Source organism: Sapajus apella, unplaced genomic scaffold, assembly GCF_009761245.1.
Source record: "Sapajus apella isolate SASKATOON/1434 unplaced genomic scaffold, GSC_monkey_1.0 scaffold48, whole genome shotgun sequence".
NCBI lineage: Eukaryota > Metazoa > Chordata > Mammalia > Primates > Cebidae > Sapajus > Sapajus apella.
The window spans coordinates 16,595,039-16,608,480 of NW_022436988.1; the positions used below are offsets into that span (position 1 = coordinate 16,595,039).

General features: G+C 40.6%; 1 protein-coding gene across 11 annotated transcripts in view; it reads right to left on the reverse strand.

The window, feature by feature from the left end:
- HELZ (helicase with zinc finger) overlaps window positions 1–13,442 on the reverse strand; it is a 184,086-nt gene that overhangs the window by 96,887 nt on the left and 73,757 nt on the right. For all 11 annotated transcript variants that reach the window (XR_004257816.1, XM_032241947.1, XM_032241945.1 and 8 more), the window contains one exon: window positions 643–976. Coding sequence is in view for 10 of the 11 variants with exons in the window: in XM_032241947.1 (XP_032097838.1) it covers window positions 643–976 (334 nt within the window). In the remaining variant the exon portion in view is untranslated. The remainder of the gene's footprint in view (window positions 1–642; window positions 977–13,442) is intronic.

Below are 13,442 nucleotides of genomic sequence, written 5' to 3' on the forward strand. Positions count from 1 at the left end.
GGATTATCTCATTTAACAGTATCAATGAGAGATATATATATACTATTATTAACATCATTTTACATATTAAGAAACTGACATATTTATAAGTTACCTAATCTCTAGATAAAGGCTACCTAACTCTACCATTCCCATGAAAATACATTTGCAAAAAATCAGAACATGTGAAGTATTTAGTCATGAGAGATGATTAGCCCTATGGCATGCTACCAATTTACGATAAATAAATAATATTCTCTAAGTTTTATGTTTATAAGGAAAAAATATTTGTCTTCCAGTTAAATATGGCAGACTGAAGACATAATTCACCTAAAAATTCACAAAGATATAGAGAATAGGAACAGATACAACTGCAGATGAGAGATGTCCCAGGATGTAGCTTAGTTTCATCTTTTCTTCTATTGCTGATTTAAAACTCTAATCAGAAAGCTCATCCTTGTATAACACTGGAACAGTTTAAACGTTACTTAAATTTAAAAGAATCACTTTTCTCTGGGAGTTACTATCAGTCCAATTTTCAACCCACTTCAAAAGTCAGCTTTGCTTTTGTTTATGGCAGAAGAAAAACAAAACCCGAGGAAGACTATGAGCTGACGATGAGGTTACAGACCACGATGGTTAAACTGCAACCTTCAAACATACCTGTGTGTCACAGTCAGGCCGAAGATTAAGTTCTTCACAGCATTCCCTAGATAGCCTTAAAAATATATACTCCTTTGTTTTTTCTTCAATAGTAGCTTCATAAACCTTTTCTTTGGTTCCCTGGGTCTGAACTAACTTCTGTTTAGGGACTGGTAGTAAATAAACAGCATTGACTTTGGTCATCACCAGTCGTCCAGCCAAAGTATCTTCAGAAAGTGTTTCGGTAAGCTTAAAGCGACCAAAAAGTTGTCCATTCTGAGCATACTTTGCACCTCCAGAAACGCCAGTGAGCATGAAGCTTGCTAGAATCTGCAACTGCACTTTAAGGTTGAACCTAAATCAGAAGTAGAAAACTAGTTTGAATATTTTACATCAAAAATATGTAAAAACTAGAAGAGTGAAAGAAAGTAAATCATATAAACATACCAAAAATTAAAGCATTACATCAATTCCACTTCATTGAGCTAAAAACTGTATCTTTTTGCCTTTAATACAAGCTGAATTGCTTACAGCCATTACTGGAGATGGTGAGAAAAAAGAAACAAGCTGGAAACAACAAAACTTTTTTATTTTTTATCTTTGAGATGGGTCTCACTCTATCACCGAAGCTGCAGTACAGTGGCACAATCTTGGCTCACTGCAACCTTTGCCTCCCAGGTTCAAGCAATTCTCCTGCCTCAGCCTCACATGCAGCTGGGATTTCAGGTGCACACCACCATGCCCAGCTAATTTTTGTATTTTCAGCAGAGACGGGGTTTTGACATGTTGGCCAGGATGGTCTCAAGCTCGTAACCTCAGGTGATCCACCCACCTCAGCCTTCCCGAAGTGCTGGGATTGCAGATGTGAGCTACTGTGCCTGGCCAACAAAACTTTTTTTTTAAGTGAATAAACTCCCATATAAGTTACATAAAGATACATACTAAGTTGTGTTGAAGAATATGCACATTCAAAAAGATGTATTTAACATGAAACTAAATGTTATTTTTGTAAGTAACATGAAATATTATATACCAATTAATATAAAAGTCTGTTTGAACATACCATTTGGACAAAGAAGACTTTAAAATCACCTGGAACCAGAAGGAAGCACATTGCATTGAAAATCACAATGGACTTTAAAACAACTGCTTTCCAAGTAGAACTTACCAACAGATTCTAACCATAAAATATCTCTTTCAATAATGTTAATAAATAACATTTAAAATAAATTTTCATTCATGGCTATGTGGAGGCAGGTCTCACGCATGAATTATAGAAAGAAAAGTTAAAGCCTATCTTATTAGACAACGGTTGGTATACCCCTCACACTGCCATGTGTACACGTGGGTATGAAAGAGTATGTGTGTGAAGGCAGCACTGAGAATCAAGATTAATTTACACAGTCAAGAAATATGGAGCTGGATGTGGTGGCTCGTGCCTCTAATCCCAGCACTATGGGAGGCTGAGGTGGGCGGATCACCTGAGATTGGGAGTTCGAGACTAGCCTGGCCAACATGGTGAAACCTCGTACTACTAAACATACAAAAATTAGCCGGACATGGTGGCGGGCACCTGTAATCCCAGCTACTAGGGAGGCTGAGGCAGGAGAATCGCTTGAACATGGGAGGCAGAGGCTGCAGTGAGCCAATATTGTGCCACTGCACTCCAAGCCTGGGCAACAGAGTCAGACTCTGACTCCAAAAAAAAAAAAAAAAAAAAAAAAGGAAATATGAAGTGAAAGAAAGATGTAAACTAATGAACAGTTCTGAAATGGTGCTATAAGAGGTAAGACAATATGGTAAGAAGTGATGGCAACATTTTCTCCTTTTTCTTAGGTTTGTCTTAGTCTGTTTTGCGTTGCTGAACAGAATACCTGAGACTGGGTACCTGATAAAAAACAGAGATTTATTTCTTACAGTTCTGGAGACTAGAAAGTCTAAGCACAAGGGGCTGGCATATGGTGAAGGCCTTCAAGCAGCATCATCCCATGGTGGAAGGCAGAAGGGTACAAGAGTGTGAGCAAAAGCAATGGCAAGAGAGGACTGAATTCACTCTTCTAACAGCCCACTCTCATGGTAAGGAGGCAACTCCTGTGATAATCAATCACATTATTCACTCATAAGGGTAGAGTCCTCATGGCCTAATCACCTCTTAAGAGTCTCACCTCTCAATACTCTCCAAATGGCAATTAAGTTTCAACATTAGTTTTGGAAGAGACATTCAAACCACAGCATTCATTCAAACCACAGCATTCTGCCCACAGCCTCCATACGCCATGCCCTTCTCACTTACACATTACATTCATTCCATCCCAATAGCCCCTAAAAATTGTAACTTTTTCCAGGATAAACTCAAAAGTCCAAGTCCAGAGTCTCAACTAAATCAGATATGGGTAAAACTCAAGGCACAATTCGTCCTGATTCAAATTCCTCTCCAGTTCTGCCTGTGAACAAGTTAACAAGTTACATGCTTCCAAAATACAATGGTGGAACAGGCACAGGATAAACATTCCCATTCCCAAAGGGAAAACTAAGCAAGAATAAGGGAACAAGTGGTCCCAAGTAAGTCCAAAACCCAAAAGGGAAAAAAACATTGAGGCTTAACGCTGAAGAATAACCTCATTTGCCTCCATGTCCCCCATCCTGGTACACTGAAATAGCAGTTGGGCCCGCAAGGCCTCAGGCAGCCCTGCTTCTATGGCTTTTCTGGGCTCAGTCTACCCAGCAGCTCACACAGATTGAAAGTCTTGTATCCGTAGCTTTCCCAGGCTGGAGCTGCATAATGCTGACCCTTCAGTTCTGGGGTCTCAGGATCTAGCCCACTCCCAGAGTTCCACTGGGCACTGTCGTAGTAGGGGCTCTGCACAGTGGCTCCACCCCTGCAACAAGTCTCTGCATGAGCCCTCAGCCCGTCCAGTACATCCTTTGTAGTCTATGCGGAGTCTGCCATGGCTCCACAGCTCACGCACTCTGCATCATGCAGCCACCACCAGGCTTAACCCTGCACCCTTCAGAGCAGCATCTCGAGCTGCACCTGGGCCCACTTGAGCCATACATGGCTGGGACAGCTGAGGACCACTGCCAAGGAGCACTGCACTGCAGGGAGCAGAGTCCCAAGGCAGCCCTAAGAACAAATGCTGCAGCCCCATAGGGGCAGGTCTCACGGACACCTCTCTGGAAACCCTGCCCTCAGGGTCCTAGCTCCTGGAAGAAGTTGGAAATGCCTTACGAGTCACTCTCCCATTGTCTTAATGAATAGAATCTGGTATCCTTCTATCCAAAGGTCACTTGGCCACATCTTTAGTATCCTCTCCCAAACATACTTTGTTATTCTTTACATGGCAAGGCTGAGAATTTTCCAAATCCTTACATTTTGCTTCCCTTTTAATTCTAAATTCCATCTTTAAATAATTTCTCTCTTCTCTCATTTTATTGTAAGTAGCCAAAAGAAGCCACATAGCGCCTTAAATGCTTAGATACTTCTGCCAATCATCCTAGTTTGTTGCTTTTAAATTCTGTCTTCCATAAAGCCCTAGGGCTGGGCACAATTCAGCCAAGTTCTCTGCCATCACCAGAATGGCCTTTACTATCCATATTTCTGATCACAACATTCTGATTATGATCATTTAAGGAATCTCTAAGAAGTTTAAGACTTTCCCTACAGCTCTCTTCTAAGCCTTTACTAGAAAGTTCTTTAATGTTCCATGGATAGCGGTCTAAGCTTTTTCTAGCCTACTCCTCCAAATTCTTCCAGCCTCTATTTATCACCAAGTTCCAAAGCTGCTTCCACATTTTCAGTTACCTGTTGTAGCAACAGCCCCACTTCTTGGTATCAATTTTCATAGTCCACTTTGTGTTGCTATAACAAAATACCCAAGACTGGGTAATTTATAAACAACGAAGACTTATTTCTTACAATTCTGGAGAATGGAAAATCCAAGACCACAGGGCTGGCATCTAGTGAGGGCCCTCATGCAGCATCACCCCGTGGTGGAAACCAGGAGGTCAAGAGAGTGCAAGTGAGAGCCAGAGAATAAGAGCAGGCCATCACTCTTCTCAAAATAACAGACCCAACTTTCATGCTAACATTAATCCATCCATGAGAGCAGAACTTCATGGCCGAACAATCTCTTAATGGTCCCACCTCTTAAAACAACCCAATGGCAATTAAATTTCAAAGTGAGTTTCAGAGAGGACATTTAAGCCGTAGCAAAATTTTAAGATTTTGACTGAAAAGGTTAAATTGTTTAAAAATCTATATATTCATTTATGGAAAATGCTATTTTGTAATATTACTGAATTGTTTTATTTTCAGATCTTCTTTTGTATACATGATGTCAAGAATGTCTTTTAAATCCTTAAGGGAAAAATAAAACCCTTTAAAAACATTATACATTTATTTAATGGAAATATGTGTATTGCTTTCAATATTAAAAAGCTAAATACTCTAATTCAAACTCTCCATTAAAATTTTAAATGTCCATTTGTGTATTTAAAACTTACAAAATTATAAAAATACTTCTGCACAGTTATAGAAATAAAAAGTAATAAACTAACACATCTGAATAGCTATTTATGCTTGTAATAATAGTTTATGAGCTTCATTAGTAATTTTAAAAGATATTTACAATAGAATACTTAAGACTAAAAAAAGATATGTAAATAGACATTGAAGTTAATATTTAGTAATGTGGCTTTATAAGATAAGCAAATGAATTCCAGCAGAATTTGCTTAATGTCTATAAGTGATACGCATTTCCAAAAATCACATTATATTTCTCTCATTCTCTATGCATATTTCACTAGATCCAAACAACAGTAGGACAGTAATTTAAAGAAATACAGTATGTTATCTAGTTGTGCTTGACTCTTTGGAATGTACTCCATGGAATGTGCTCCACAGAATCATTTAAGTCTTGAAATGACAATGAAACAAAATACTCCTCAGTTTACATAGAATCTGTGTTCACCTGCTTTTTGCTTTTTAAATAAAATATATGCTTTTAAAAAGAACAGGAGTCCAGGTGCAGGGGCTCATACCTGTAATCCCAGCACTTGAGAAGCCAAGGCAGGAAGATCACTTGAGGTCAGGAGTTTGAGACCAGCCTGACCAACATGGTGAAACCCCATCTTTACTAAAAACACAAAAATTACCTGGGCGTGATGGCCTGGCCTGTGCCACTCAGGAGGCTGAGGCAGGAGAATTGCTTGAACCCAGGAGATGGAGTTTGCAGTGACCTGAGATAGCACCACTGCACTCCAGCCTGGGTGAGAACACGAGACTCTTTTTAAAAAAAAAAAAAAAAAAAAAAAAAAAAGTAACTCTTCCTTTACTCATGCTTTCTCAAATGAAGTTAAAATTTTACTTTCCTTTACTACCATATAATATGCAGAGTTCAGGGGTCATTGCAACTTTCTCAGAGGGAAGAGATTACTTACAGTGCAAGAAATTCTTGATTCACAAAGCACCTCTTTTTGCTAAGATGATGTAGTTTTCTTAACTGTTTTTTCACTATACAGTCTATGTCTTCTTCTTTTGAACTCCCTCTTCCATGGACTTCTATATGGTAATACTCTCCAAGTTTTCTTCCTACCTCTCCTAGCTGCTCTCCATCTCCCATCTAAGCACCAACTACTCTCAATAAGCGCTACCTGCCTTCCTTCTACTCTATGTTCTTGCTAGGTCACCCTTTCCCAGATCTCCCAGCTCAGCGCTGTAAATCCAACTATCAAATGGACACTTCTGTTTATATGTCCTTTAAACTCAGTATATGCAAAACTGACTATCTGACCTCCCAATGTGACCCAACCCAATCTTCCCATGTATTATTATGTATTAACAACTTAAGAGCATGGCACTATCATCCACGCAGGTATCCAAGCCAAAAATCAAGTCATCCTTGACCCTGCCTCTCTCACCAACCTTCATTCACCCATAGACTCACTATGCCCTGTTAGTTCCTCCCCTTCCTAATTCATCTGCATCTCAACATTTTTAACTTGGATTACTATAATAAACTTCTAACATGACTTCTTGTCTCAAATCTGTTTTCCACACCCCCATCAGAGGATCTCTGTAAAATGTAAATCTGATAAGTAGCTTTCTATAGCTCTGATGAAAAAGTTTCTCTCTCATCTACCCTGTCCCCACCACACAAGCACCCTCCATTGCAACTATAATAAACAACTGGCTGCTTCCCCTTCTTTTTTTCTTTGAGACAGAGTTTCTCTTTTGTTGCCCAGACTGGAGTGCAATGGCCCCATCTCAGCTCACTGCAACCTCCGCCTCTTGGGTTCAAGCAATTCTCCTGCCTCAGCCTCCCGAGTAACTGAGATTACAGGCGCCCACCACCACATCTGGCTAATTTTTTATATTTTTTAGTAGAGATGGGGTTTCACCATGTTCGAGACCAGGCTGGTCTCGAACTCCTAACCTCGGATGATCCACCTGCCTCGCCCTCCCAAAGTGCTGGGATTACAGGCGTGAGCCACCACACCTGGCCTTGTCCCACTTCTAAACCTGACAAATCTTACCTGTTTTTCAAAGTTCAACTTACATTCCATCTGCTCTAGAAAGCAAATGTGAGCCCCTCCTTGACTTGACTACCCTCCTTCTCTCCACTGAGGTGGGAAAGTGCCTCTCCCATGGGCCCTTGTGCATTCCTCTAGTGCAGTGCTGATCACGTTTTATCATACCCCTGTATGTATGGGTCTGTCTCTCCTACTGGATTACAAACTTTTGGGGGACAAGAAAACATATTTTGCTTGCCTTAGAATCAGCAGTGACTAGCATAGAACATAGCACCTTCAATATTCAATAAATTTTGTTCGTTGGATTAATTTTATGTTTTTTAATAATCTGATTTTTTTTTCCAAGCACCATATTCCCACTTCAGCCACTTTATATTATTCCCTAACATATTCTTGAAATCCTGTAATATACTGCTCAACTATCTTAAGGCATATACATTTTTTTTTTTTTTTTTTTTTGAGACGGAGTTTCACTCTTGTTACCCAGGCTGGAGTGCGATGGCGTGATCTCGGCTCACCGCAACCTCCGCCTCCTGGGTTCAGGCAATTCTCCTGCCTCAGCCTCCTGAGTAGCTGGGACTACAGGCACACGCCACCATGCCCAGCTAATTTTTTGTAGTTTTAGTAGAGACAGGGTTTCACCATGTTGACCAGGATGGTCTCGATCTCTTGACCTCGTGATCCACCCGCCTCGGCCTCCCAAAGTGCTGGGATTACAGGCGTGAGCCACCGCGCCCGGCGGCATATACATTTTTTAATAGTTTTTTTGTGGGTTTCTGAGACAAGGTCTCACTGTCACTCAGGCTAGAGTGCAGTAGCATGATCTTGGCTCACTGCAGCCTTGACCTGAGCTCAAGCGATCCTCCCGCCTCAACCTCCCAAGTAGCTGGGATCATGGGCACACACCATCACGCCCAGCTAATCTTTGTATTTTTTGTAGAGATGGAGTCTCACCATGTTGCTAAGACTGGTCTCAAACTCCTGGGCTCAAAAGACCTGCCCACCAGGGCCTCCCAAAGTGCTAAGATTACAGGTGTGAGCCACTGTGTCTGGGTCTTAGGCCATATATCAAAATTTCACTCATGTTATTTGAGAATCGCCATCCCAAAACACTTGATCACAATTTAGCAAGCACCAGAAATTAATCTCACAGTTTAGAGCAACAAGAGCATCTTTTTGTGACTTTAGTTGTGCCCTGCAACAACAATCTCTTGCGGTAGAGGCACTAGAATTGCTAAGAAATAAAGTCCTAAGACTTTTCCCACAGAAAATTCATCACATGTTCAAGATGCAGACATTATGGACTTTCTAGTAGAGGTTATAGACACTAATAATTAATTTGTATAAAAGAGTAACAGGCTAAAACTAAAATTATGTTAGTCCTATCTTAGATATTAAAATATGAACTTTTTGAAATTTAATAACTCAGAAGTACCTAAACTAGAAAATATATCCTAAAATTAACAAAAATATTTCTTACTAAGAAGAAAAACCATCTTTCCATTGTTGTATGCCACATTTTAAAATCAACCTTAGGCTGGGCATGATGGCTCAAGCCTGTAATCCCAGTACTTTGGGAGGCTTTGGATCACTTGAGGTCAGGAGTTTGAGACCAGCCTGGCCAATATGGTAAAACCCCGTCTCTACTAAAAATACAGAAATTCTCCAGGCGTGGTGGTACATGCCTACAGTCCCAGCTACTCGGGAGGCTGAGACAGAAAAATCGCCTGAACCCAGGAGACAGAAGCTGTAGTGAGCTGAGATCAATACGATTGCACTCCAGCCTGGGCAAGAGAGCAAGACTCCAACTCAAAAGAAATAATAAAATAAAAGCAACCTTAAAGTTTACATAATTCCTAACCTTTTAGGGAATGGCAGAATTATAGCCAACTGAATATTCAATAGACTTAAAAAGAGACTTCTATGCTAATGAGAAATATGGTTCTATCAACCTTAGCAACAATTTATCTCGAGTGTAACTTTTTAAAAATTTCAAATCTATATAGTAATTTTCATTTCATGTGATTTCTAACTATATGAACAATAAAAATCAACGCAATAAAACAATCCCTGAGTTTACTGAAGCAGAGCAACAGAACTGAAACAGCAACCATCCTAATGATAAAATGTGCACCCCACACTAGGTCTTTCATGACAACTGTTAGCACTGAGAAGCCAGCCACAATGACCTGATGAGGCAGGGACAGTTTGATGGACATAATAGCTACAGCTAAAGTACATTTCTTTTGAAAACGTATCTCTTAAAATCAAACAGATTTCACTTCAAAGCAGAATCATTACTGAACGCACATCAACATGTGACTGAGGATAAAAGAAGTAAAACAAATCTCAAAAGAAAAGCATTTTCTAAAACTTAACCGAAATGAAATATAGTATTATCTTTGCCACCTACACACATCTTACACTAAAACAACCTAAAAAAAAAACGGTACTTTCTGTACTGCTTTGAAAAAAATCATCCCTTAAGAGGAAAAAAAAGGAGGGCCAGGCGCAGTGGCTCACGCCTATAATCCTAGCACTTTGGGAGGCCGAGGCAAGCAGATCACAAGGTCAGGAAATCGAGACCATCCTGGCTAACACGGTGAAACCCCGTCTCTACTAAAAATACAAAAAATTAGCCGAGCGTGGTGGCAGGCGACTGTAGTCCCGGCTACTTGGGAGGCTGAGACAGGAGAATCACTCAAACCCAGGAGGCAGAGGTTTCAGTGAGCCAAGATCATGCCACTGCACTCCAACCTGGGTGACAGAGCAAGGTTCCATCTCAATTAAAAAAAAAAAAAAAACTAGATTATTAAATCCAGCCTCTCAAACTAAAATGTATTTTAATCTTGTGAGCCATTTTTCAATCTACTTTCCAACCTTCATTCACCCATCACAGAGCCTGTTAGTTCCTCATGGCCCTGTTGGCCAGGTGTGGTGGTGGGCTCCTATAATCCAGCTACTTGGGAAGTGAACCAGGAGAATCACTTGAACCCAGGAGGCAGAGGTTGCAGTGAGCCGAGATGGGGCCATTGCACTCCAGCCTGGGTGACAAGAGTGAAACTCCGTTTAAAAAAAAAGGTAATTATTTGGTTAAAGGAAACAGGATATGAGAATAAGAGAATAGAGTTTTGGGGAAACTACCAATTGATTATCGTAATTGCAATGGAGGGTGCTTGTGTGTTGGGGACAGGGTAGATGAGAGAGACATTTTGTCCTCAGAGCCATTTTCTAATCTTGGGAGCCATTTTCAATCTACTTTCTAGGAAGAAATGCTAAAATAACCAAGTCAAAGGCATAGTCTGCTGGGATCTTGCTCTGTAGCCCAGGCTGGAGTGCAGTGGTACGATCACAGCTCACTGCAGCCTCAAATTCATGGATTCAAGTGATTATCCTGCCTCAGTCTCCTGCAACCCTTATCATCAAAATTTAAGAAACCAGTATGAAGCTCCTTGATACTGCTTTTGTGATAAGAAATATTCTGCTTTGGCCAGGTGCGGTAGCACACGCCTGTAATCCTAGCACTTTGAGAGGCCGAGGTGGGTGGATCACCTGAGGTCAGGTGTTTGAGAACAGCCTGGCCAACATAGTGAAACCATGTCTCTACTAAAAATACAAACTTAGCTGGGTGTGGTGGCACCCGCCTGTAATCCCAGTTAGTCAGAAGGCTGAGGCAGTAGAATCACTTGAACCTGGGAGGCGGAGGTTGTAGTGAGCCAAGATTGCACCATTGCATTCCAGCCTGGGCAACAAGAGTGATGAAACTCCATTTCAAGAAAAAAAAAAGAAAGAAAGAAATATTCTGCTTAAATTGTCAAAGTCCACAGAAAACTAAAACATTCTATGGCCCTTGGAAATATCCTACTAATTGTGTGGCAGATCTGACCACAATGTCACAACGAGGCAAACTTCAGTGTGTTCAGAACACACTTACTACTGTCAATACACATCCAAGTCATTTAGAGAGATGAGTTTATATAGGCATACCACTGTCTCCTAACTTTAAATTGGGTCTCAAACCACAACAAAACATTCTTCATGATGCTAATGGTGACTTGGGTTTGCTCTGATGACTGGTATTGATTGAACAGACAAGCAAAATGGTCTAGTCAGATACACTAGAGCACAGCCCAACGGCCAAAGCCAACCTTCAGACTGTTTTCGTATAGCCCTTAACTGACAACAGATTTTACAAAAAAAAAAAAAAAAAAAAAAGATTCAACAGCGCTTTATGCTAAAAACCCTCAATAAGCTAGGTATTGACGGAACGTATCTCAAAATAATAAAAGCTATTTACGACAAACCAACAGCCAGTATCACACTGAATGGGCAAAAACTGGAAGCATTCCCTTTGAAATCTGGCACTAGACAAGGATGCCCTCTCTCACCACTCCTATTCAGTAGAGTACTAGAAGTTCTAGCAGAGCAATCAGGCAAGAAAAAGAAATAAAGGGTATTCAAATAGGAAAGGAAGAAGTCAAACTGTCTCTATTTGCAGACGACATGATTGTATATCTAGAAGACCCCATCGTCTCAGCCCAAAATCTCCTGAAACTGATGAGCAACTTCAGCAAAGTCTCAGGATACAAAATCAATGTGCAAAAATCACAAGCATTCCTATACACCAACAACAGACTTAAAGAGAGCCAAATCAAGAATGAACTGCCATTCACAATTGCCACAAAGAGAATAAAATACCTAGGAATACAACTGGCAAGGTATGTAAAGGACCTCCTCAAGGAGAACTACAAGCCACTGCTCAATGAAATAACAGAGGACACAAACAGATGGAGAAACATTCCATGTTCATGGTTAGGAAGAATCAATATCATGAAAATGGCCATACTGCCCAAAGTAATTTACAGATTCAACGCTATCCTCATCAAGCTACCAATGACCTTCTTCACAGAACTGGAAAAAGAACACACCTTAAACTTCATATGGAACCAAAAGACAGCCCGCATAGCCAAGTCAATTCTAAGCAAAAAGAACAAAGCGGGAGGCATCACACTACCAGACTTCAAACTATACTACAAGCCTACAGTAATCAAAACAGCATGGTACTGGTACCAAAACAGAGATATAGACAAATGCAACAGAACAGAGGCCTCGGAGGCAACACAACATATCCTCAACCATCAGATCTTTGACAAACCTGACAAAAACAAGCAATGGGGAAAGGATTCCCTGTTTAATAAATGGTGTTGGGAAAACTGGCTAGCCATGTGCAGAAAGCAGAAACTGGACCCCTTCCTGACACCTTACACTAAAATTAACTCTAGATGGATTAAAGACTTAAACATAAGACCTAACACCATAAAAACCCTAGAAGAAAATCTAGGCAAAACCATTCGGGACATAGGCGTAGGCAAGGACTTCATGACCAAAACACCGAAAGCATTGGCAACAAAAGCCAAAATAGACAAATGGGACCTAATCAAACTCCACAGCGTGTGCACGGCAAAAGAAACAGTCATTAGAGTGAATCGGCAACCAACAGAATGGGAAAAAATTTTTGCAGTTTACCCATCTGACAAAGGGCTGATATCCAGAATTTGCAAAGAGCTAAAACAGATTTACAAGAAAAAAACAAACAAGCCCAATCAAAAGTGGGCAAAGGATATGAACAGATACTTTACAAAAGAAAACATACATGAGGCCAACAAACACATGAAAAAATGCTCATCATCACTGGTCAACAGAGAAATGCAAATCAAAACTACACTGAGATACCATCTCACGCCAGTTAGAATGACGATCATTAAAAAATCTAGAGACAACAGGTGCTGGAGAGGATGTGGAGAAATAGGAACACTTTTACACTGTTGGTGGGAGTGTAAATTAGTTCAACCATTGTGGAAGACAGTGTGGTGATTCCTCAAGGACCTAGAAACAGAAATTCCATTTGACCCAGCAATCCCGTTACTGGGTATATATCCAAAGGATTATAAAGCATTCTACTGTAAGGACACGTGCACACGAATGTTCACTGCAGCACTGTTTACAATAGCAAAGACCTGGAACCAACCCAAATGCCCATTGATGATAGACTGGACAGGGAAAATGTGGCACATATACACCATGGAATATTATGCAGCCATCAAAAACGATGAGTTTGTGTCCTTTGTAGGGACATGGATGAACCTGGAAACTATCATTCTCAGCAAACTGACACAAGAGCAGAAGATCAAACACCGCATGTTCTCACTCATAGGCGGTTGTTGAACAATGAGAACACATGGACACAGGGAGGGGAGCACTACACACTGGGGTCTGTTGGGGGGAAATAC